General features: G+C 47.7%; 1 protein-coding gene across 1 annotated transcript in view; it reads right to left on the bottom strand.

The window, feature by feature from the left end:
• LOC133111711 (RNA-binding Raly-like protein) overlaps positions 1 to 22,581 on the bottom strand; it is a 79,351-nt gene that overhangs the window by 5,421 nt on the left and 51,349 nt on the right. Inside the window, exons 3-6 of the mRNA XM_061222259.1 lie at positions 17,220 to 17,270; positions 8,422 to 8,588; positions 3,785 to 3,898; positions 1,773 to 1,942 (exon numbers count right to left, since the gene is read on the bottom strand). Of these exons, the coding sequence (XP_061078243.1) occupies positions 1,773 to 1,942; positions 3,785 to 3,898; positions 8,422 to 8,588; positions 17,220 to 17,270 (502 nt within the window). The remainder of the gene's footprint in view (positions 1 to 1,772; positions 1,943 to 3,784; positions 3,899 to 8,421; positions 8,589 to 17,219; positions 17,271 to 22,581) is intronic.

Raw genomic sequence — 22,581 nt, 5'->3', positions numbered from 1 at the left:
ACACACACACACACACACACACACACACACACACAAACATGCCACGCTGTGCTCACCCAGTGGAGGAGACAGGGCACTCTGGTGTACAAATACAATAAAATCACTGTTGATGTAAAATTCTTGTATGTACCCCTGTACTTGCTTAGGGCACACACCTTCTGTACATTCAAACCAATTGTGCCATGCTCCTACTGTACCTCAGGTAGCAAGGCACACGCGCGCACACATACACACACACACTCACGAGAGGAACAGAAGGACAGGGGAGAGAGAGAGAGAGAGAGAGAGAGAGAGAGAGAGAGGGAGAAAGAAAGCAAGGGAAAAAGATAAATTGCTCCAGTGTAAGTGTTTAGGCACACATGTTCCGGATGCTCCAGGCCCATCCGCTGTGTAAGCTCTGTCAGGGAAGCAGAGGTGCCCCAAATTATCCGGGGTGTTACTGCAGACCCACCTTCAGCTGGGCCTGGCACTGCAGCTAATGTATGCCACGCTACCGAACACAAGGAGACGGAAAGTGCCAGAAAGAGCTTAATGTGTCGTGCAGGTAGGGACACACTTCACAGTAATTACAGATAATTATGCTCTTTTTTCGGAGGATAATAACACTCTGTATACAAGTCCCTCTAATTGACGGGGAAAAAATGCAGAATAATCTTTCTCTTTAATCCTCTGCCTCCTTTCCCTTTCTCCATCCTCCTGCGTTTGGTGTTTTTAGAACAAGAGGCTCCAAATGCTGGTGCCTACACAACATCTCTCGGAAATAATGTAAAGGGAAGGTGAAAGCCTGAAAGGAATGCGGTATGTGTGCATTTGTGTGTGTGTGTGTGTGTGTGTGTGTGTGTGTGAGGTTGTGTGTATGCGTGGTGTGCCTATGCATATGTGGGTGTATGGACTGTATTCAATAGTGCCTTTTCCATTAACTAGGAATACAGACAGCACTATACAATGAATGCCTCCCATACACACAAATTGCAAAAGGCTGCCAACCAGCTCATTGGCAGTAATTGGGAGTCTTGCTCAGGGACACTTCGACACAGCCAGGGTGGGATTGAACCAGCAATCCTCCGACTACCAGATGACTGCTCTTACCCCCTTTGTCTGTGTGTGTGTGCACGTGTGTGGGTGTGGGTATGTGTGTGGGCATGTATGTTTGTGCATTTGTGTGTGCGTGCATACGTGTGTGTATTGATGTTTATGTGCACAACAATAAGTCTGAGGTGGCACTCAAAGTGCTTGTGCATCTTTGCATGACACAATTCGTGTCTGCGCGAGACGTGAATAGTTTTACATTTCCAACTCTTGAATGTGATTTATCAGTTGTCGGAGCAATTTAGCGTGCCGCTGTTCTCTTTATTGCGCTTATCTCCGTTTCCCCACACATGGGCTCCGATCCTCATGCCGTCTAAATCCTCAGAGCCATTAGCCCTGTCTGTCTGCTGCGCGCGGAGAGGGGACATCACTCACCCAAACGGCTCAGCCACACAAAACATCTGTGGGATAATTCTGCTTTTCATTACGGTTCAAGTGAAAAAAAAAAAACCCGCTTTTCCCCGCAGTCTATTGTGCTCATTACATCTTAAAAGTTCATAAACGGAGGCCCGTGTGACTATTTAGAGCGCCTGAGTTATTGCGGGAAGGACGCGGAATGTGCGTTTAGGTTTAGGCCGTAAATCTGGGCGAGAGCCGCGTGCGCAGCGCCGGGCTACGCTGGCGCTGACGTGCAGCTGCGGCGTTTCTCCAGCAGGGGGAGCCGGCGCGCCGGCTGCGGTTACCGTGTGGCGGTCGTCATCGCTGGCCTCCCCGAGCTCCGGGCTCTCGCCCCCCTCCCGGTCTCTCCGGGCCCGGCGGTGGGGGCTGTGACTGTTGGGGGTGCCTTCCGGACTGCTGGCCGGGCCGAGGTAGGGCGAACCCGTCAAACTGCCCTCACGAGTTGGGGGGGACCCTGAAAAACAGGAGGGAGGGGAGGGCTCTAATACTAATATAATAATAATAATAATAATAATAATAATAATAATAATTTGTTATTTAACTGTCACTATTGTCCCAAGCGATTTACAGTACAGCACAGATTAGACTAAGCAGGGGACAATCCCCCCCTGAAGCAATGCAGGGTTAAGGGCCTTGCTCAAGGGCCGAATGGCTCTGTGGCTCTTATTGTGGCTACACTGGGGCTTTAAATGCCAATCTCCCGGGTCCCAGTCATGTACTTTAGCCACTATGCTACAGGTTGTCTCTCTCCTCAACCCCCGTCAATCTCACCATGACCAATCAGAACTGCTAGGCCAACTGTCCTGTCCTGTACTAAAATGGGGGGGGGGGGACTATGTTTAAAAAGAGATGTAATTCATGCGCTTTATTTCTTACTTTTCTGTGAGTGATTTTGATCTTTATGTGTGTGAGATATGTGTGTATATGTGTGTATGTATAAGCTACTGGATGCCTAAAATTTCCCTCGGGATGAATAAAGTATCTATCTATCTATCTATCTATCTAATTCCTACACAGATCACCCAATATGGATGTACAGTATATACCCTGAAATTAAAGGTGACAGTCACTTTAACCTCATATTCATTCATTGCGTTATTCATTCACACACAATGTAAATGGACTAGAGTGCTGGACTAGAGAGACAAAAGAACAGAAATTGTACCCCTGTCCAGATACTTACAGACTGCACTATCCACCCCTGTTATGTAATGCTGGGTAATTTCACCTGTTTGCTGACAGCATTGTACAGGCAGAGACACAGACTCCAGACTGGCTGCCACCCACACAACAAGAGCCTGTCAATAACGCTTTTGTGTTACCCTCCCGAAGTTCACAGACACGGTCCGCCGCAGGTAATGAGAGAGAACATGAATAATGGGCCGTCTAATCTAATTCCAACAAACTCAAATACATATCAAATGGAGAGGTTTAAAAACTCACAATACATCGATCATCCAGACAATCACTAACTAAACTATTACTCCCACAAGACTCCCGTTTCAATGTCCTATCATGCAGAGGTATCTAATAGCCTGAATAATATCCAGTCCCCATGCATTTGGACAGTTGGTACAGTTTCCGTTCTTTTGGCTCTGTATTGCAATACATTCGATTTGAAATGAAAGAATAATTGTGAGGTTAGAGTGCAGACTGTCCCCTTTAATTTCTGTGTATTTACATCCATATTGGGTGATGTGTGTAGGAATCACATCCACCCCATCCCCCCATCCCGCAGCCAGTTCCGAACCCACTCTGAAATGGCTCCTGTATTCCTACACACGTCACCTGATATGGATGAACACACACACTGTGGTTCAGAACATGGAAAAGCTCAAATGGTTTTTTTGTGTGTTGTAGTGTGTAGTGTAGCACACAGGTCTGATGCTCTCAGCTCCAGATGAATACATGCAATCTGCAAAACTGATTCAAAAGCATTGATTGGCTGTCAATGACACAAAGCAGAATCAATGGCGAGAACACAGAGGTATCATTAGAGAAAATGGTGACCCTCGAGAGATGAAAAAGACCCATTGTACAAATACATCACTGTTGTCCATCGCCCAAGGGTAAGCATCAACAACAGTGCCCTTTCCATTCAAAACACACACTCTCACACACACACACACACACACACACACACACAAACACACACAAAAATGTCAGTGTAGCTGAACAAGGGCTTACAGACACCAGAGGTCATGACATTTTGTGGTTAATGTCATCTAAAGTACATGACAGTTGCAATACACCCTCTGAACAAAGGGGGCGAAAGAGTGTACTCTCACACTCTTACCAGTGCGGTCCCTCCTCTGTCTGTCCATCCTGTCCAGGCTTTCCAGTAGCCCGTCGATCTGCACCTTAATCAGAGTCAGCTCTCTCTTTATCGTCTGCAACTCCTCCATCTTCACTGCAGAGAGAGAGGGAGGGAGGGAGAGAGAGAGAAGAGGACGGAACAGAGAGAGACAGAGAGAGAGTTTTAACACACCTTTTTACAGCAAAACAGCACAACAGCACAAGGCACAGAAAACAGTCCCACAAATCGTAAGGTAAGAAAAAAAGGAAGAGAGAAGGAGAGAGAGACCGTGAGAAAGAGGAAAAATGAGAGGCAGATAGACAGAGAGAAAAAGAGAGAGGGAGAGAGAGATACAAGTCAGAGGGACAGAGAGAGAGAGAGAGAGAGAGAGATCAGGACAGAAGAAGGCTCAGACCAGGAGAGAGAGATGAAGGGAGGGTGTGGAGATGGCAAAAGAGGACAACGGCAGGGCGGTGAGGAAAAGAGAGGGAGCGAGAGGGCGACATTATTGAGCTGTAGTCTTGTCCTCTGCCATCTCTCCACCTTTGTTCCCTTGGTGACCACGAAAAAAAAAGTCCCTTCTCCCCCAGCCTGTCGCCACCGTAATGTCTCAAACACACCCTCTGCTCTCCTCTCCTCTCCTCTGCTCTCCTCTCCTCTCCTTCACTGTGATTTCTGAAAACAGGCAGACCTGAAACAGCCCGAAACGCTCGGTGAGTCACAGCGAGACGTTGAGCCACTTTCAGCCGCGTAAGGAGCTTTCTGACCTCTGAGCGACAAAGGCAAACTAATTTGACTCTTGATGCGAAGGCAGTAAAAACTATTAAGGCTCGTAATAAACCAGTATAAACAATTCTTATTTGTTATGCACTATTAATTTGGTATAATTGCACGCCCTGATAGGCCCGACTCGATTAAAGGGAAAGAGGCCCGGAGCGGTGTGGCTTTTAATGGAGGGACCATCTGGTGCCTCTCTCTGTGCCCCCAAGCTCTCAGCTCTGCCACCCCCATAAAGACACGCCGTCACCGGGGGAGGGGCGCTGCACACACGCACACACACTTACACAGGCGCTGTACACACACTTACACACTCACACAGGCGATGTACACACACACACACACTCACACAGGCGCTGTATACACACACACACACTCACACAGGCGCTGCACACACACACACACTCACACAGGCGCTGTACACACACACACACACTCACACAGGCGCTGTACACACACTTACACACTCACACAGGCGATGTACACACACACACACACACACTCACACAGGCGCTGTGCACACACTTACACACTCACACAGGCGCTGTACACACACACACACACACACACTCACACAGGCGCTGTACACACACTTACACACTCACACAGGCGATGTACACACATTCACACAGGCGATGCACACACACACACACTCACACAGGCGCTGTACACACACACTCATATAGGCAATGTACAACACACACACACTCATACAGGCGCTGTACACACACACACACACACTCATATAGGCGATGTACACACACACACACACTCATACAGGCGCTGTACACACACAGACACTCATACAGGCACTGTACACACACACACAGCCGCTGTACACACACACTCATACAGGCGCTGTACACACACACTCATATAGGCGATGTACACACACACACACACTCATATAGGCGATATACACACACACACACTCACACAGGCGCTGTACACACTCATACAGGCACTGTACACACTCATACACACACTTACACACTCATACACTCGTACAGGCACTGTGCACACACTCACACACACACACACACACACACACACTTGTACAGGTGCTGTACACACACTCACATTCATACACACCCACACACTCACATATACACACCTCACTCACACACATACTCATACAGGCACATGTACATGCACACACACACATACACACACACTCACTCACCCCACTCACATACAGTGGTGTGCATTTTGGCAACCCTGGTAAACAGAAGCAAACCTGACCTCTAAATGGTACAATGTTAAACAATGACACATCTCTTAAAATGTTATAGCAAGATCATTTTTCATTTACATTTTTTACAGTTTGAAAATAATGAAAAAAAAAGGAAAAAGGCCCTGTGCAAAAGTTTGGGAACCATCAGTTAATACTTCCTCCTCCGGCAACTATAACAGCTTGTAAACGCTTCCTGTAGCCAGCTAAGAGTCTTTGAATTCTCACATTTTTCCCCATTCTTCCTTACAGAACACCTCCATTGTTCCTTCCACTCACACAATATTTCCTGTGCCCCCAGCTGCCACACAACCCCAAAGCATAATGGATCCACCTCCGTGCTTCACAATCGGCAAGGTGTTCTTCTCTACAAAGGTTTCACCCTTTTTTCTGCAAACATACTTTCTTTGGTGGTGGCCAAAAAGTTCATTTTGGTTTTGTCAGTCCAAAGCACATTGTCCCAAAAGGCTTCAGGCTTGTCAATGTCTTCTTTTGCATACTTCAGACGCTTAATTTTGTGTTGAGGTTGTTCTTTCAGGCAATTCTACCATGTTGGTCTTTGCTGTTTAAAGTATGTTGTATTGTTGCCTAGTGAACAGCTAAAGTAGTGTTTGGTACTCTATCTTGCAGTTCCTTTGCAATGATGTGTGGGTTCATTTGAACCTTTCTCACCAGGGCTCAGACCATTCTATCTGAAATCGTTATTGGTCTTCCAGATCTTGCCTTGACTTCAACTGTTCCATTTGTCTTCAATTTTCTAATAATGCTTCTGACAGGGGAAATTGGTAGTTTGAAACATTGAGAGAGTTTTTGTAGCCTTTTCCTTCTTGGTGGAAATGAACCATCTTCATTCTGAAATCCTTGGACAGCTGTTTAGGGGAACCCATGGTTGTTAACACCAGACATAACAGCCACTGCAGGATACTTCAGAAGGCATGGAGTTACTTTAAAATAAAAAGTTCAGCCTTGGAATTATACTCGCCTGATTCACCGAGGCTGTAATGAGTAAATCACCTGTGTCTGGGCCTGAGTAATCATCTAATCAAAAAGGGTTCCCAAACTTTTGAACAGGCCCTTTTTCCTTTTTTTATAATTTATAAACAGTAAAAAATAAAAATAAAAAGCAATCTTGCAGAAAAATATACAGAAAGGTTTCATGTTTAACTCCATAGAGTTCAGATATGCTGTCCATCACAAACAGATTCATTGTAACAGACATTTAAACCAGGGGTATCCAGATTGTTGCACCCCACTGCACATACACAGAAACACAACAGCGCCCACGCACGCACACACACACCCCCACACTTATACATACACACAGAAACACACACTTCTATGTACGCCCTCATCCCCTATACACACACATATTCAGATATACACGCACACACACAAACCGGTTAGGCATTTGCAATTTCTAAGCTAATCCTCTATTGTACCATGCTACCTGCAGTGCAGAGTGTTAAGTTGAGAGACGGGCAGTGTTGGCGAAGGCATTGTTCATTTACTTTGCACTTCAGATGGAGCCACATCAGCATCTGTTTGCCCACACAAGATGCTGATGCTGTTATAGTGACTGGAGCGGCCTGACACTGGAACAATGCAGAGCACCCAGCCAACAAACACATCTCCTGCCAAAGCTCTGAGTGGTGAATTCCACCACTGTGAGAGATTTGGCTTTGAAAATACAGCCTCTCTGAGTGATCACAAGTCCAGTGTGTCGATGATTGTGTCTCTGAATGACCAGTGTGTCTGTGAGTGATCAGAGCATCTGTGAGTGATCAGTGTGTCTGTGAGTGGTGAGTGTGTCTGTGAGAGATCAGTGTGTTTGTGAGTGGTGAGTGTGTCTGTGAGTGATCAGTGTGTCGGTGAGAGATCAGTGTGTCTGTGAGTGGTGAGTGTGTATGTGACTGATGATTGTGTCTGAGCGATCAGTGTCTGTGAGTGGTTGGTGCATCTGTGTGATTAGTGTATCTGTGAGAGATCAGTGTGTCTGTGAGAGATCAGTGTGTGAGAGATCAGTGTGTCTGTGAGGGATCAGTGTGTCTGTGAGTGATCAGTTTGTGAGGGATCAGTGTGTCTGTGAGTGATCAGTGTGTGAGTGATCAGTGTGTCTGTGAGGGATCAGTGTGTCTGTGAGTGATTAGTGTGCAAGTGATCAGTGTGTGTGAGTGATCAGTGTGAGGGATCAGTGTGTCTGTAAGGGATCAGTGTGTGTGAGTGATCAGTGAGTGAGGGATCAGTGTGTCTGTGAGTGATCAGTGTGTGTGAGAGATCAGTGTGTGTGAGTGATCAGTGTGTGTGAGAGATCAGTGTGTCTGTGAGTGATCAGTGTGTGAGTGATCAGTGTGTGTGAGAGATCAGTGTGTGTGAGTGATCAGTGTGTGAGGGATCAGTGTGTCTGTGAGTGATCAGTGTGTGAGTGATCAGTGTGTCTGTGAGAGATCAGTGTGTGAGTGATCAGTGTGTGAGTGATCAGTGTGTCTGTGAGAGATCAGTGTGTCTGTGAGTGATCAGTGTGTGTGTGAGTGATCAGTGTGTGAGTGATCAATGTGTGAGGGATCAGTGTGTGAGTGATCAGTGTGTCTGTGAGAGATCAGTGTGTCTGTGAGTGATCGGCGTCCCTCACATTTGGCCCTGCTGGAGCTGGAGGAGCCGGTGCGGGAGCTGCCCTTGGCCAGCGGTCGGTCGCGGCTGCGGCGGAGCCCGGAGGAGGAGGTGCGGGAGCGCTTGGCCAGGCCGGGCCCGTGCGGGACGGAGGTCACGGAGGCAGGAACGCGCTGGTAGTCATACACCCTGCAGGGGGGGAGGGGGGGGAGGCACAGTCAGACCCCCCACTTCACCAGAGCCTTCTTAAACACCTGCAATTACCGTCAGAGAAGCCTTCACAGAGAGCGCCTTTAACGAGCTATCGGACTGCCCGCGCAATCTGATATTGATTAGTATAAACACACATTCGCTCTGCCAGAGCTGTTTGAAAGCCACTCTTTTGTAACAAATAAAAGCAAAACGGCAATTAACTCATGAGTCCATTGGTCAGAGTGAAAGCGTATGTCTGGGTAAGAGATGTGCTGGTGTGTGCCTGTGTGTGTGTGTGTGTGTGTGTGTGAGGGGGAGAGAACACGTCTCGCTGCGGGAGAGTGAATTAATCTTCCTCCTGTGATGGATGATTTCTGAGTATCTGCCCGATGGTGGGGAGAAGTAAGATAAGAAGTCAGACAGAGCAATCTTAACATCCCGTATGAGGGAAGATAGGTTGAAAGGAGGATACTGAGCTCCATATTTCCTGACTTTCTTACAAGAGCCCTTCATATCCTTTAATTAAAGACTTTTTAAAGACATGTTTTTAAGGCTTTACTGGGGAAGCAAGAAACCTGAAGAAAATTGGCAAATTTTGAGACTGGGAAGCAGATGTTGCATGAGCCCTTTGCAGTGGATCAGGACCCATGGCATACTTACTGTATCACGGGGGCACACTACAAAGATTGACTGTCTTAACAAGCATTTTAGTCTTTTAATAAGACTCAAGATCGTTTTCTTCTCTCTCGAAGAATATATTAACTCTAGTTTTAATCAAGTTCATGTTTGCATGACAAGGCAAATTTTGAAATGAGTCAAACTGTCTTACGTCATTGGCAATATTAATCGTATTTACCAAAGAAGTAAAATAAATGAAATTTTAAGTCTCAATATAAGACTGAAAAAATACTCATTATTATTTATTTTTTTGAAGTGAATATTTCGATTTCACTCCTGTGTTTGCCCTCAAAGAGAAAAATCAGTACTTGAACCCCTCATCGTAACATACACATGACATAACAGCTGTCACGCGACGACATAACACACAATGTCAGATTATGTCAAATTACATTAAAACCCGTACTTTTATTGGTAGATTCTATGGCTGTAACATCTGCCATAACATTTAATGATAGACGTATAAGTTATATAATTTCCCATAACCTGGCATCTGTTATGCCATCTTGTGCCAGTGTTATGTCGGCCTTATGGCAAGGGGTTCAAGTAAAAAGTTTTCACATTTTTCCAATAAATATTTATGTATTTTATTTAATGTTTATTTGAGTAGGAACAATGCCAAAAGACATAGCATCATAACTGCCAGTTTACCCCAGGTTCATGGAGCTGATACAGAGATTATAGCAATTGCTAGTTTCCATCTCCCGTCCCTAGTTTTTATAAACAGAAAGGAAAAAGATTAAAAATAAAAGTTAAATGGATGATGTTAAGAAATATACACACTTAAAATACAAACATTCAGAAGATGCTCAATACAAACACACAATCACAATGTCACAAAAAAAGGATGCATGCGTATTATATATATTTTTTTTAATTAGCAGAAAAGGTATGTAATAACAAACTTGATATGATGACTAAAAATGCGAGCAGCTCTGTTCTTGTTTCAGCCAACATTTGACCTCCAGTCAATGGGCAGCAGAGAGTGAGTCAGAGGACTGATTACCACTCAGCCAATCAGCGCTGTGAACTCCTCCATCAGGGCGCGCGTGGGCGGACGGCGGACGGCGGACGGCGGGCGCGGCGTAGCGGTCCTCCTCATCGCTGAGGGTGTGGGCGCGCGCGGGTGCGGAAAGGACAGGAAGTTATGGCGTCTGAAATCGTCTCTGTGATTGAGCGTCGCCTCTGCGCGCCCCTGCCTGTCACCTGCTCCCCCTCCTGGGAGCGAGAGTGGCCCGGGAATCAAATCGGTCCCGTCAGCCGGAATCAGAAGCTTTTTCATAACGCCTCTGAGACAATCAGAGTGTATCGCTGCCGCTTCGGATATAGCTACCGGAGAAAGGGACAGTGTTAAAGGAGGCCTGTGTCTCCGGGGTCTCTGAGGGGGGGCAGAGTCTGTGTAGAGAAATACTTCACTGCACTCATAGGGTGTGCGTTTGTGTTTCTTTGTGTAGGGGTGTGTATGTTTGCATGTGTTTGTGTTTGTATTCTTGTGTGTGAGAATGTGTGTGTGTGTACTGTATCATTGCATTTGTGATTGTATGTGTATGTGTGTGTATGTTTGTATGTGTTTGTGTGAGTATGCTTGTGTGTGAGAATGTGTGTGTGTGTACTGTATCTTTGCATTTGTGATTGTATGTGCATGTTTGAATATGTTTTTGTTTGTATGTGTGTGCCTGTATGCATGCATGTGTGTGTGTACTGTATCTTTGCATTCATGTTTGTATGTGTATGTATATGTTTGCGTTTGTATGTGTGTGTGCATGCATGTCTGTGCGTGCGTGTGTGTATGTGTGCATGTGTGTGTGTTTATGCGTGTGTGTCTGCATGCATATTTGTGTGTGGTGTGTGTGTGTATGAAAGTATGAGTGCATGTGTGTGTGTGTATGTGTGAATGTGTGTGCGAAAGTGTGTGTGTGATGTGTGTGTGTATGAAAATATGTGTGAGTGTGTGTGTGTGTGTGTGTGTGTGTGTGAGAGAGAGAGAGTGTGTGGGTGTGTGGTGTGTGTGTGTGAGAGTGTGTGTGTGTGTGAGAGAGAGAGAGTGTGTGTGTGTGTGTGTGTGTGTGTGAGAGAGAGAGAGAGAGAGAGTGTGTGTGTGTGTGTGTGTGTGTGAGAGAGAGATAGGCAGGCAGTGCTTCCCTCCCAGGCTGATAGTGAGAGCTTACATTTAATCATCTTAATTAAAGTGGTATTGATCCTCTCTCCACAGCCAGCACAGGGACAGCACGCCATCAATCAGGACGGAGGGGGCCCGGGGGCACCGAGGGTGAGGGACAGCTGTCGCAGTGCATTGTGGGAGGGACAGCTGACGCACTGCATCGTGGGAGGGAGGACTCACGCTGATGTGGACAAAATGGAGCACGGTCCAGGTGTCCTCAGGATCTACTCTACAGCCCTCTCAGCTACTCTGACCTGGAACCAGCATTTCACACTCTCGCGAGCATCAGCATATTTAAGCACAAAGAGCATTTCTGTTCTTTTGCACGCACTCACACACCCACACTCCCCTCCACACACACACACACACACAGCCGAGAGAGAGAGAAAGGGTTCTGACGCTAAGCCCTTGCCAAAATGAAAGAAAAATGACTCTCATTAAAGCAAAGCAAATAAGCAAATGTACAGTGGATTAGACGCCACGGTGAGATTGAAGGGTCAGGGCTCCACAGGATTAAGGCTCCGAAATGAGTCCCTGTCAACCACTCCCTCACAACCCCCCACCCCCTACCCCCCACCCCCCAGGGCTCCAGCAGGATGTCCACAGCAGACCCTCATGCTGTGCCCCACTGCATGCTGGGTAACGCATACATCAGCCAACCCTGAGCTGAACAGGCCCATCGCCCGGTCACGTCAGGCACGGGAAGCGGGAAAGGCCAAGGTGGCGGAGAGAAGACCTCAGGCTTCCCCTGGCTTCACCAGGCCTCATGTTCTCCACAGAGATATCATTAACCTCACGGCCCTCTACCGGCCGCACACAAAAACACCGACCTCCCAGGGACAGCGACGTGTCTCTATCTCTGCAGGAAGGCGCAGAGTGCGCGCGTTGATGGAGACAGAATCGAGCAGAGTGAATTAAACAAGCAAGAGCCTTTAAGCTTTTAATCCGCACCTAAGCAGATAAGTACAAGTAAACAATTACACAGCTACTCCATCAGAATGGCTGTGCACAGAGCCGGGCTGGGGCTAATTTGTAGATTGCATACGTGTAATTGACAGACCCAGTGCTAGGCCGAGCAGGTCTTCTGCAGCACAAATGACTTATTGCTCAGAACGAATATAAATAACAAGAGGGGGGAAAAAAGACAAGTCTATACAGGGACAGTATGACTGTAGTGTGCTCCCTCTAATTGAAAGCACGATGGAAGCGTGTTACCCCAGCGTTTCGCGAAACGGCTCCCTGGCGATGGGAACGCGGAGATGGGAAGTCTGTGGATTATGCAGGGAGCAGCAGCCGGGGAGAGCGGGACTTTATTTCCGTGTTTTGCGATATTGGGTCACGGAGGAAGCGCATACGCAAAAGCAGCCCGGGCCTGGGTCGGAATCATGTACCGTGAGCAAACTAAATTGAAAATCATTGCTAAATGTTTTCTCTGGTGCGGAGGAGAGAGGAGGCAGCAGGGCGAGATTACAGTGCCAATCGCCCCCCCCCCACCCTCCCCACCCCCAGCGGCGGGGCCGGTGCGGGGGACGAGGGGAGAGGGGCAGTCGAGCGATTATCGCCCATCAGTCAGGAGCGGCGGAATTAGCTCCTCGTGCTGATCGAGGCCCGGGAGTGAAGGCTCGTTTTTCATGCTGTCAGCCGTTTCCACTTGTTCCCCCTCACTCTCTCCCTCTCTCCCTCTCTCCCTCTCCCTCTCTCTCTCTCTCTCTCCCTCTCTCTCCCTCTCTCCCTCCCTCTTCCTCTTCCTCTCTCCCTCTCTCCCTCTCCCCTGCTCACACACACACTCCGCCGCGGCTGACGGACAGAGTTGGTTTTCGCTGCTTTGTGCAGGATGGACGGGGGCCTCCAGTCATCCGTGCAGAAGCGGTGATGTTCAGAGATTTGTGGTGTCGCTGCCGTCCAGGGCTGTGTGTGTGTGTGTGTGTGGCGGGGGGGGGGGGGGGGGGGGCACCTCCATAGGTCATGTGATCAGGGTGTGAATTGATGGTGGCTCTCGAAGCGAGTGGGCGACAGGCCTTGAAGTGCCGATTACAGGGCGTTCGGCTCCGTTTGCAGCAAGGTGAGCCTGCCAGGGTCAGGTGAGTGGATTGAGATGGATTCTCCCAAGAGAAGGCCCCCTGTGACTTGAGCCATACACACACACACACACACACACACACCTGTATAAGGTACACACCATGTACAGTTAGTCACATTCGCACACACATTTACACACACACCTGCATAACATACATTTACTCATATATTCACACATACACTTACAGACACACGCCTGCCGCGTAACATACACACCATGTATAGATACTCTCTCACACACACACACACACATACATACAGAAACACACACAAACACACATACACACACACACATACAGAAACACACACACGCACACACATACACACATGCACAAACATACAGATGCACACAGACAGACATACACACACACACATACAGAAACACACAGACAGACATACACACACACACACACACATACAGAAACACACAGACAGACATACACACATGCACAAACATAAAAAAAACACACACACACACACACACACACACACACACACACATGCACAAACATACAAATGCACACACAAACTCAGAAATAAAGGTATGAAAAGTGCCTAAAAAGGTACAAATGCTTTACTGTACTGTACCTTTACTTTGCTCTACCTTCAGGGCACATTTGGGAAATTTTGAGAAAAAAAATGTACCTCTACTGTCACTCGGTTTGAGAGTGCATGCAGATACACATACACACACACACACACACACACACACACACACACACATCCATTATCCGCTTGCCTTCATTACTGCTGGGAGAGAGGCAGGCTGTGCTGCTCTAACAGCTTAAAGAAAAAAAAGCGCTTGTTAAAGTTTAGGGTGACAGGGCTGGAAGCTTTCCCACTCTCTGTACCCACACACGGCAAGATGTCTCCGATGGCGTCCCTCTGAAGTGTTAGCGGAAAGAAAAAGCCGCCTTTTACCAGACCCAGGAGGAGAGAATGCCGCGTGCCGCACGCCAGCCGAAATTAAATCAGGCAGCAGGCAGAAGGCATGAACGTACCGAGTACTGGGACCCACATCTTCAAAATGAGTACGACGCCGAGGAAGGGGGGAACAGGTGGTTTAAGCGTAGAGCTGTGCCGGTGTGCGTAGCCCAGGGTACTTTCCTTCCCTCAGTGAAGCCTGGAAGGCAGAGGCTTTTAGAGCCAGAGAACGTAATGGCGACAGATTAGCACACTAGCTAGCGCAGCGTAGCGTGGCTGGTTAATTGCCACGGCGACGGCCTCCGGACCCGTGTCTTGCACTTTGGAGTTCTCTCCGCACGTACACCGCCGTTCCACTGTGACGGGGGGGGGGGCTTATTCAGAGCTGGGAGAGGCGGCGGGAAGATACCCAACGGACTGTTGTGCTGCCAAAACCCCCAAGATAGAGAGAGTGAGGGGGCGTTAAGAGCTCAGAATGGGATTTTAAGAGTAAAAAAAAAAATCGTCACGCCGAACCATTTCATGTATGTAGAGCAAAATGCAATTTACGCGGTACTAGTCCAAAGTGCAAAAGAAAACAACAACAACAACAAAAAAAACCCCCATAAATAATACAAATAATAACTTGGGTCATCGCGTGTCGGCTATACGCCCATACGCCCAGCTAGCTCATGTCCGCCTCACAGCGTTGGCACATTATGACCGAAGACAGTAAATACCACCTGCTGTTGTATTTATTTTTCCGCTTTCGCATCAGCCACTTGTCAAAAACAGATTATCGTTTGACAGACCGCTGCCAGCGCGAGCCGGATCTGGAAACGGGTTCTCGGAAGGGGCTTCGCCGGCACCGAAACCCGCATGCAAATCCTAAAGGGTGATTGACAGGGCTGTGCCGAGTTTTAGAAACTGCGGCAACAGAAAGAGGGAATTGATGAATGTCAATCAGTGCTGCCAGTGTTGGTTAGACGAACGGAAAAACCTGTCAGGGAAACGGATCCTGATCAAACGTACCACTGCGCCTTTGTGTCGCCTACTGCAGGTGCAAAAAAACATAATTTGTTTAAATCTGCTGAGTCCTGAGTTTATGAATACTGCTGGTCACCTTCAGCTTTTCACGGAACTTTCCCTCGTAGAGTTATGCGAACTGCGTGTCGGGACGAGGAGAAATTTCCCCCTGCCCTTCTGTCAGGTCCTGTTATGATTCCGCACGTTTCTCCTGCCAACTGCAAGGGTGCGTTTTCCTATTCAGTAAATCTGCCCAAACAGGTACTTAGGGGGTTTGGATGGCATTTCATAAACCTCCACACAAACTGCTCCAATTGTCACAGCGAGCACTGAGATTTGGCAGCGCTGGAAAAAATGGAACAAAACCGTTTAGAATTCAGACTCCCAACAGACCAACCCACCCCCACACCCTCTGAACCGAATCGTCAAGCCCTCTCCTCCCCCCTGTTACCACCCAGGGAGGTGCCTGGCGCTCCTCTGCGTTTCTCTTCTAAATTCACTAAAATATCCTCAGCCAATCAGAGCTCTGCTAATTGCTCCATTCGCTGTCGCCATCGGCGGCTCAGAGCAAGAGGTCCGCGCTTCCACGCCGCGTCCTGATTGGCCGGCTCGAACCGAGAGTCTTCCGAGCCCCGCCCCCACCTGGCCAGTGCGTTATCGGCAGCAAACCGCCTCTCCGTCCCTGCGCCGGTGTGAAAACTGCTCTTCAGAGACTCCCCCGGAATTATTGAAGCACGTCAGATTTTTTCTCTCCCTCTTGATCTATAGCTTTTGTAGGCCGTCTGAAAGGCAGCAAAAATATTCCCCTGCACCTGTATCCAGAGGCCTGACACGGCAGTTTCATTACCGGCCTAAATTACCCCCCAAAAAAAAGAAAGGTAGCACGGAGCCATCTGGAGGCCGGTGACAGGTTTTTGATGAGATACACACAATTAGAGGTGGAGAGAGAGAGAGTCGTGCTCTCAGACCCCGCTGCACTCAGACCCGGCTGACGACTTTCCAAAACAAGAAAGCAGTTACAGGATAAGAGCTCACACGCAATCCTTCACAGACACACTTCAAAAAAATCCCCTCAAGTAGAAAGCATCAGCTTCTTTAAATTTTCTGACCCCATTGGCAAATCTTGAAATGAGTCAAACTTTCTTGACAGTTATTTTTTTGTCACATTGGCAAAGTAGATTTTAGGTCTAAATAGACTAAGATACCTGTGAAGACGGACATTTAACGCACAAACGTTCGACCCCGTGAAGGTAAATTCCACAAAGGCACGGTGCTACCGTTTGATTGACTAATAAACGCCGAGGTAAATTATTTGTAGCAGGGCTCCATTTATTTTTTTTAAATCATAGTTGCTGGATGTAACCATTATAAATTGTATCCATATTTTTCCTGGCAATTGTCTGACAGGCTCATTGCTTGGTCCAAGCAGGAAATATTTAATAGACGTCGCTGTCAACCGCTGTCAATGAGTGACGGAACAGAGTCCTGACAGAATGGCGTTGTGCGACAGGCTCGTGTAACTGTCTGCCGTGTGGCATCACAGACATAAAACACAAAGACGGCACCTTGTCTCAGGCAGGAAAGGTAACGGACAGGAGGGTTTGAGAAGTGAAGCTAATCCGGGCCGGAAAAAAAGAAAAAGAAACCCTGGATGTGATGGAAGATCAAAGTGTGGACAGGAACAGGTGAACAACATTTTCCCTTTTATATTTCCATTGTCCTTTTCAGACACGGGGCTTAAGAAGCCTCCCCGGGTTTAAACTGAAGCCAGAAGATGGTACCTGTCATAGAAGTCGTCCTGGTAGCACTCGTATTCCAGGTCGTAGTCAGATCTGTGGAGAGAGGGACGGCACAGCTGTCAGACTGAGACAGGCCTGGTGGAGATGACAGTCTGAGACAGGGGCAGACAGCTCTCTTAATACCTGCGCCAAACACAGGACACTCACACACAGTCATACAGACACACACAGAGTATACACATAAACGCACAGATCACACACATTCATACACAGATCACAAACACACACACTCACACACACACACAGAATATACACACACTCACACACACATTCATACACACAGAATAGACATGTACACACACAGACCACGCACAGACTCATACACACAGATCACACAAACACACTCATACACACACATTCATACACACAGAATAGACGCATACACACACAGATCACACACACACACACACTCATACACTCAGAATATACACGCACACTCATACAAAATGAATATACACATACACACAGATCACACACTCATACACACAGAATATACACATACACACACAGAATATACACTCATACACACAGAATATACACATACCCACACAGATCACACACACTCATACACACAGACTATACACACCCACACACATACACAGATCACACACACATAATATATACACATACACACATACACGCACACATGCACACATGCACTCTCACACAATATACAAAAGACATGAGATATGCTCACTATGCAAACACTGAGGAGCAGATCCTCTAAGAAGGAATATCGAGCACAATTCCTGTTTTCACAACAGCTGAAAATGCAACTTGCGCCGAATAAAAGACCAATTCACGAAAGCATTGATTAAAATAATGCTCAATCACACACAAATATTCAAGGAGCGCAGTAAGAAATGGCCCAAGAGCTCAAGACCAGGACATGTGGGGAGGACTGAAAATAATGTCAGAGACAGAAACGTTTTCGCAACAGGAGCTGAGGGTCTTGGCAAACAGGGGTCTGTGCTAACTTGCCAAGACTAAATTCAATAGATTTAACAACAGAAAGTTCTTACACCATGTTACAAAAATAGTCATTGTGCAATGTCTTGGCACACGTTTTAAGTCAAAACAGGCCTTGTATCAAGTCAAATAAAGTAAAGCTGCACTGTTTGAACAACATTCATTGGAGACTTGCCTGTTATTTTACAAAGGGATCATTTTAAATTGGCACACATATAGCGCTGTGTTGAATTAAGACTAGGAAAGAAACTATAAAGCCACAAATGAGATTGGAAGAATGACCCAATGGCCCATTTCCACATATCTGGGAATAGCGTACAAACTTGGAATGACTTAAATATTAATAATTTCAGTGTCTGTTAACTCAAAGAGAGATCATCTTATATGGAATATCCACTTTCCTGCACAGCTAACATATTGGGGGCATATTTGACTTGTGACTATGACAGATGTCATGGTCACCATCACGTTCACACTAATTCCCACCAGGTTTCAGGTAGTCCAAAAAAAAAAAATCTATCTAAATGCGGGAGCTAATTTGCAATCATCTTCGTGAATAAACCCACCCTGTATTGAGCTTCATTTGCATAAATATGAGTCATATTGGTGCTGAAATTTATGTAGATGACACAGATTAAATGTGTATGACCCAGACGGCTGGTTGTATAGTTGCATGTACTTCCCGCCAAAACTGCAGGTGTTTTGTGAATCATATGTTTTTTTTTCCCGATACTTCTGATGCTTCAATAGTCACAAAAGCCTGGTAAACCTTCTGTGGATACTGCCTCGAGTTGTCTAAAGCCGTCGAAAACCGTCTAAAACCGCTAAAATCAGGTATCTGCTGAGATACCTTTAACTGGAAGGGTTTAATTGCTGGATTGCTGTGTCTTGCCTTATAGGCATTAATGTCAGATGATGCTGCTTTTTTTGCCCAGTTCAGAACTGTTAGATCTGGAATTAAAAGAGGTTTAAGGATAAAATACATGATTATTATTATTACACGTATACATACATGTACGCACACACATGCACACGTACACACATGTAGACACATACAGTTGTCATGACTGTCAGACTCTCTGAGTACCACAGAGGAAGAGACCGGCACACACTCGAGAGAGTCAGTATGGAATTATGGCCCCTACACCCCAGTGGGGTATATAACACGCAGTGTTAACAGGGTCTGGAGTTTCTCTTTATTACATAGCAACGGGAAACAATCCGGCAGCACGGCCCCCTGGGAGAGAGGCACGCTCTCCGACACCTCGCCGGGCAAGATCCGCGCTCTGGGACGGGGGAAATGGGCTGTTACGCTGAGCAGTCCCTCCACGGGGATCCAGGGGACAGGCTCCACTCCGCCCCCGGAACTGCTCAATCCCAGGCGATCCAGAGGGGCTGAACCCCACGCCTGCACTCATCCGCCGGGATCCAGAGCCGCTGAACCCCAGGACTGCACTCATCCGCCGGGATCCAGAGCCGCTGAACCCCAGGACCGCACTCATCCGCCTGGATCCAGAGCCCCTGAACCCCAGGACCGCACTCATCTGCCAGGATCCAGAGCCACTGAACCCCAGGACTGCACTCATCTGCCTGGATCCAGAGCCACTGAACCCCAGGACTGCACTCATCCGCCGGGATCCAGAGCCGCTGAACCCCAGGACCGCACTCATCCGCCTGGATCCAGAGCCCCTGAACCCCAGGACCGCACTCATCTGCCAGGATCCAGAGCCCCTGAACCCCAGGACCGCACTCATCTGCCAGGATCCAGAGCCGCTGAACCCCAGGACTGCACTCATCTGCCAGGATCCAGAGCCGCTGAACCCCACGCCTGCACTCATCTGCCTGGATCCAGAGCCGCTGAACCCCACGCCTGCACTCATCTGCCTGGATCCGGAGCGACTTACAGTACACATCGTCCCAAGACGCGGCCAGTCATTTCCATCCCCTGTAGGGTCTAAATCTCCAGAACCATGTATCCTAGGATGCTGAAAACTACACCACATTCAGTAAAAATAAAATCAATAATATTTTTGAAAATATTTCTTTTTAACAATATGTTTTTTTGCTACCAAAAACACTTGTATCATGTCAAAATAGATATACTTTTTAAAACTGCCAGGTCTCATGAGAATATGCAGATTACTGCGCCTGAAGATGTTAATAGAAGCAATCAGAAGCAGTGCACGAGAACAATAGAAACAGACCATCCCTGTATCATCACAGCTTTTCCAAGGAATGTTCGATCTTGATGAATTACCTATTTAATTAAACAGAGGTGAAACTTTGCAAAACAGTGTGCATAATCTATAACAAATTGAACGCAGCTATTAATAGGAAATACATATGTATATCGCTTCAGTGTGGGTAACTCAAGTGGAAAAAACACGGTATTCACAGTCTGAAGCCAGCTGGAAAAAGTGATTCTCCTGCATGACATTTAATTTGTATTTTCACTGTTCCCAAGTTGGAAAATCCATAACAATTGTCCTGTGCCACGCATAGGTGACCACAGGGCCCAGATACGTCTTTACATATTCCGTTTAATTTACCGCAGAGCCAGCCTGAGCCGGTGAAACTCAGAGCACTTTCTCCGGAGAGCTTACGGTAATCTCCACCTGTCACCTGTCACCTGTCTCACTCAGACCTGATTGGACAGTCCCTCGCACAGACGGCACAAACACACCTGCATGCCCGCACGTGTGCACACAAACACACACACTAACTCACTCTCACACACACTCATTCTCACACACACAATAACTCACTCTCTCTCACACACACACTAACTCACTCTCACTCTCTCACTCTCTCACTCTCTCACTCTCTCACTCTCTCACTCTCACACTCTCACACTCTCACACTCTCACACTCTCACACACACTAACTCACTCTCTCTCACACACACACTAACTCACTCTCTCACTCTCACACACACACACACGCACACACACACTAACTCACTCTCACTCTCACTCTCACACACACACACACACACACACACACACACACACACACACACACACACACTAACTCACTCTCACTCTCACTCTCACTCTCACTCTCACTCTCACTCTCACTCTCACTCTCACACACACACACACACACACACACACAGGCTGCTCAGAACTTTATGGACCCCGAGCATCCATCCAGCCATTGATTCTCCTCCACTCTCTCCTCCCGTACAGTAGCTCCCTCTTTTTAGGCCTTCTCATTACACGCTCCAATACCCAATTCCTCACCCCAGCAGAAGCTATTTATAGAATTTAGAGATTGTCGTGTGTGTGTGTGTGTGTGTGTGTGAGAGAAGCCAGGCCGTTTCAATCTCTCCTAATGCCATCTGAATAAACCTTAAAGGTCAGAGTGACATTAAGCCTAATACTGTGCAGTGGATGCACACTGGCTGTTTACGAGGTTCGCTCAGCGTTTTTGGAGGAGTGGATAATCCCTCCATATTCTCGGCGACTAATACGCAGAGTGTGGCCCGACGCTGGGAATCCGACCTCCATTTACCTCAGAAATCCAGGTTAACCCGGAGGAGGGCAGAGCCCCCCATCTCCCCCAGAGAGCCGGGCTTGTTACCGCCGACGCGCGGTGATGGAGCCTGACATTCAGGCCGCGCCCGATCCGTCTCCGCGGTTACCTTTAGAAATGTCAGCCCAGGCGACGGAGCAGGGAGCAGCAGGAAGCCCCCCCCCCCCCCCGGCACGGGAACGAGCAGTGTACAAATACCACGGCAGTGTGGAGAGAGAGAGAGAGAGAGAGAGAGAGAGAGAGAGAGAGAGAGAGAGAGAGAGAGAGAGAGAGAGAGACAGAGAGAGAGAGAGAGAGAGAGAGAGAGAGAGAGCGCAAAGGAAATGCCGCACAAAAAAGCACACAGCCCTGCTGTAAAAATACAGCCGTGCCAGCTCGGCCATCTTGAAAATTGAGCTGGTCGAGCAGGTCGAGCAGGTCATAAGCCGGGCTAGCTCGGTCTGAGCTGGTCAGCCAACAAAACCATGTTGAGCTGGGAGCTGGTCTGAGCTGGTCAGCCAACAAAACCATGTTGAGCTGGGAGCTGGTCTGAACTGGTCAGCCAACAAAACCATGTTGAGCTGGGAGATGGTCTGAACTGGTCAACCAGCTAAACCATGTTGAGCTGGGAGCTGGTCTGAGCTGGTCAGCCAACAAAACCATGTTGAGCTGGGAGCTGGTCTGAGCTGGTCAGCCAACAAAACCATGTTGAGCTGGGAGATGGTCTGAACTGGTCAACCAGCTAAACCATGTTGAGCTGGGAGCTGGTCTGAGCTGGTCAGCCAACAAAACCATGTTGAGCTGGGAGATGGTCTGAACTGGTCATCCAGCTAAACCATGTCGAGCTGGGAGCTGGTCTGAG

The sequence above is a fragment of the Conger conger genome, chromosome 15 (genome assembly GCF_963514075.1).
Source record: "Conger conger chromosome 15, fConCon1.1, whole genome shotgun sequence".
NCBI lineage: Eukaryota > Metazoa > Chordata > Actinopteri > Anguilliformes > Congridae > Conger > Conger conger.
This window is presented reverse-complemented; position numbering and strand designations above follow the sequence as displayed.